This window comes from Oncorhynchus mykiss, chromosome 7 (assembly GCF_013265735.2).
Source record: "Oncorhynchus mykiss isolate Arlee chromosome 7, USDA_OmykA_1.1, whole genome shotgun sequence".
In the NCBI taxonomy this organism is placed as follows: Eukaryota; Metazoa; Chordata; class Actinopteri; order Salmoniformes; family Salmonidae; genus Oncorhynchus; species Oncorhynchus mykiss.
The window spans coordinates 60,071,784-60,075,463 of NC_048571.1; the positions used below are offsets into that span (position 1 = coordinate 60,071,784).

The 3,680-nt window shown below is 40.7% G+C and overlaps 1 protein-coding gene across 1 annotated transcript in view; it reads left to right on the forward strand.

Moving 5' to 3' along the window:
- LOC110528134 (protein kinase C delta type) overlaps positions 1 to 3,368 on the forward strand; it is a 29,225-nt gene extending 25,857 nt beyond the window's left edge. Inside the window, exons 16-18 of the mRNA XM_021609956.2 lie at positions 544 to 732; positions 852 to 980; positions 1,244 to 3,368. Coding sequence (XP_021465631.2) covers positions 544 to 732; positions 852 to 980; positions 1,244 to 1,402 — 477 coding nt within the window. The 3' untranslated portion in view covers positions 1,403 to 3,368. The remainder of the gene's footprint in view (positions 1 to 543; positions 733 to 851; positions 981 to 1,243) is intronic.
- Positions 3,369 to 3,680: the final 312 nt, after the last annotated feature.

Sequence of the window (3,680 nt, forward strand, 5' to 3'; positions counted from 1 at the left end):
CAATGGGGCAAAAGTCTGTGTCCATGTGTTGTTGTGATTCTGGATGACGAGATAGCTAGCAACAATGACAAGAAGCTGCCATGTGGGGAATCATAGGTGGCTGTTTTGAGTTTTTTTCACTGATGTCAAGTTTATGCTAATATGGCAACAACTTTGAAGCTAGCTAACCAACAACTGTAATGATGTATTTGAGAGACAACAAGTGTTCATTGTGGAAATGTATTTATGTTTTCAATAAAAATTGGAGACTAAGTACAGTTTACATGTTCTCAACAATCTAAGCCAACCCTGTCTGTTTTGCCCCCTTAGTTGAGTCTGTTTCTCTCCTCCTTTGTGTGTTTTTACCCTTGTTCACTGTTTCTCTCCTCCTTTGTGTGTTTTTATCCCTTGCTCACTGTTTCTCTCCTCCGGTTTTGTTGCTACACCACCAACCTGTCGATAGGGTATTATTTGAGAAGCAATCACTGCAAATATACCTTTGCGAGTGTCTCACTATGATGATGTTACTGACCGCGTCTTTCTATCTGATGACGTCACTTTTAGATACTGCTGGGTCAGAAGTACTCCTTCTCCGTGGACTGGTGGTCATTCGGGGTGCTGCTGTACGAGATGCTGATTGGTCAGTCACCCTTCCATGGTGATGACGAGGACGAGCTTTTTGAGTCTATCCGCATGGACACGCCACACTACCCTCGCTGGATCACCAAGGAGGCCAAGGACCTGATGGAGAAGGTCTGCTCACCCCCATTCCCTCCTCCCATACAGTGTCCTATTCTGCCTCGGAGTCTATTTCTCTCCTCCTTTGTGTGTTTTTATCCCTTACTCTCTGTTTCTCTCCTCCGCCGCTGCAGCTGTTTGAGAGAGACTCAACTCGCAGGCTAGGCATCGTTGATAACATTCGTGTCCACCCCTTCTTCAAGACCATCAGCTGGCCCGCCCTGGAGAGGAGGGAGGTGGAACCCCCCTTCAGACCCAAAGTGGTACGGTCTAGACATGGGGTTTTATAGTGATGATAAAACAGTTGTAATATATAGGCCTACCATAATATAACGCACAGTATTTGGAGTCGTTTCAAAGGGGAGAAGAGGCTGTCACTGACAGCCATTCATGTCTCTAACAAAGATCTACAATAATTTAACTACTGAATGCTCAGTAGAAATTAGGCATAATTTGATTCATCACCGATTGTCTCTATGTATCACTTATCCTCCCTACTGATTGACATCTCTCCTGCCAATAACAGAAAGCCCCCAATGACTGCAGCAACTTCGACCGGGAGTTCCTCAGTGAGAAACCCTGCCTTTCCCATGGTGACAAGAACTTCATGGATTCCATGGACCAATCAGCTTTCACCGGGTTCTCCTTCATCAACCCAGAGATGGAGCTTCTCCTGGAAAAGTGAGGGAAGGGCCTGTCAACCAATCCCCATGCTCTTAGTTCTCAGTGACATTACTGGGGTCATAGGGGACGCCAGCGATACGTTACTAATGGGTCGTTCCATGAAATGGTTGCCTTTTGGACATGCAAACTTTTAAGAAATTAATTTACAAATATATTTTCTTTCAACATTCGATTGCATTCAATGTGATCAAACTCTCAACTTGAGTGAGCTGTTCAATGTTCAGTATTTGTGACTGTAATAGAAGCACAAGCAGTCTCCTACGGAAAAACACATTTTTCCATCTCAGACATAAAAGTCCTATGAACTAAGAGCATTTCATCTTCATTTGTACCACATTGTCAACCCTGTTACAGACACTTATGTAACTGCCTAACTATTATTTAAATGCATGTTTGAGATAAATCCAACATTTTCTCATTGATTAAGTATTCCTTGAACAAATAACTCACGTATAATATCAAACTGATAAAGTTACCGTTGGGCCTCTAACAGGGTTGACGATAACATTGTTGAGGTTTTAGGTGAAGATCATCCATTACTCCTCATGTGGTGAAGAGCATGGGACCACATGGTGCTCATGAAATTAGGAACTATATTTATGTTCCACACATAATGAAAGTTTAATCAAATAAAAAATATTCCTAACATTAATTGAGCGAACGGGGTTAATGTGTTGAGATCGACCACCTCAGTCAAAGATGATAAAACAATTATAAATAGACCAAAAAGAGAGAGAGAGGACTTCCTTCCCTTTCCACCATGCTTTTCAGAAGACCCAATTGATGTCCACTGCTGTGAATCATTTAAATTGGTGGGAATGGTCCATTATTTAAAAGAGGAAAAATTGTTTGCATAAGGGTTGGCCTTAAAAATGAGGGACAGACGTGAATGCATCACTAATCACATGAATATAAATAATCATCTTCAGAAATGACTGTCATAGCAGCACAATAACTAGACCTTTACAATGATGGTGAAATGTTGAGATATTTTGGGATTAAGTGGGTTGAAATGTTCCTAGAAGTGACACAGGGTGGATGGAGGAACAAGTCAAAATGCAGAATTTTGGCCTTTATTCAGGTAAAAAAAACCTGATTTATTGAATTCTCAATGTGGTTTAAATTATAGTGCACTTCATTTACAGGCTTTTAAAATTCAATATTGGTGCATCATTTCTACTTACAATATCAAAGGGATGCAAAAGGTATCCATCTGGTGAAACGACCCTAGGGTCAGGGTCAGTTTGTCAAGGTGTCCTCATTCATGTGATCAAACCCTCAACTTGAGTGAGCTGTTGTATGTTTAGTATTTGTGACTGCAATAGAAGCACAAGCAGTCTTTGGTACTTAGAGAAATTATAGGATTTAAACGTATACAGGAATGGGCCTCTGTTGTAGGTGTTACTGTTTTGTGTGCATGCTAGGGTGTCCAGATGTACACAGGGGGCCTTATATTTTAATGTTGTGACTTGTATTAGGGTTGGAAGGTGTATGTGTGTGCGTGTTTGTGGCTGTGAAAGGAAATGTTTAAAGACCTCATACCAACACCAACCACCTCTCAATCACAACAACCTCTAAATGTGTCACATGTTCTTGAAAGACTAACTTAATCCAAATGTCCAGTTCGTCACTGCATGGGGAGCCTTTGCCTCTATTGTGTGGTCATTTGGACTGTGTGCCATGTAGTGTTAAGAAGACCAAAAGTTCAGACTGAGAAACTACAGGAATCGCTGCCGTTACATGTAGCCTCATATGGGACAGGGAAAGATTTGGTGTATGATTATTGTGCTTATTGTGTATGATGCTATGTGAAAGTCTTTATTTCAATTGAACTCATTGAGATGCTGTATATAGATCTATATATCTATATGTATATTGTTGTAAAAGGTATATTATTGGTGTGCTAAGGATGTGCTTTTTTTACTGTCTCCATCTTTTACATCTTAATAAAAAATCATCAACTCCTAGTGTCTTCAGTCATTCTACCATATAAAGCACTTTAGATAGCAGGGAGTGACGTTTTATAAACCACGCTATCACTGCACTCAAGAAGAAATGGCATTTGCTTTTTGCAAATTGTGAACAGACACAGAAACGAACACAATTGGCACAAGTAAATGTCCATTCTAAAATAATTTTTATGTTTTGGTATGCGATGTTGAACGTAACATAGCAGTATTCCCATGAGACTTCCATTTCTTATTTACGGTAGTTCCTGCATCCAAAACTCAACCGTTGGGGTGACCACGCCGCCTAGCGGGCCCACTTGCATAATATAC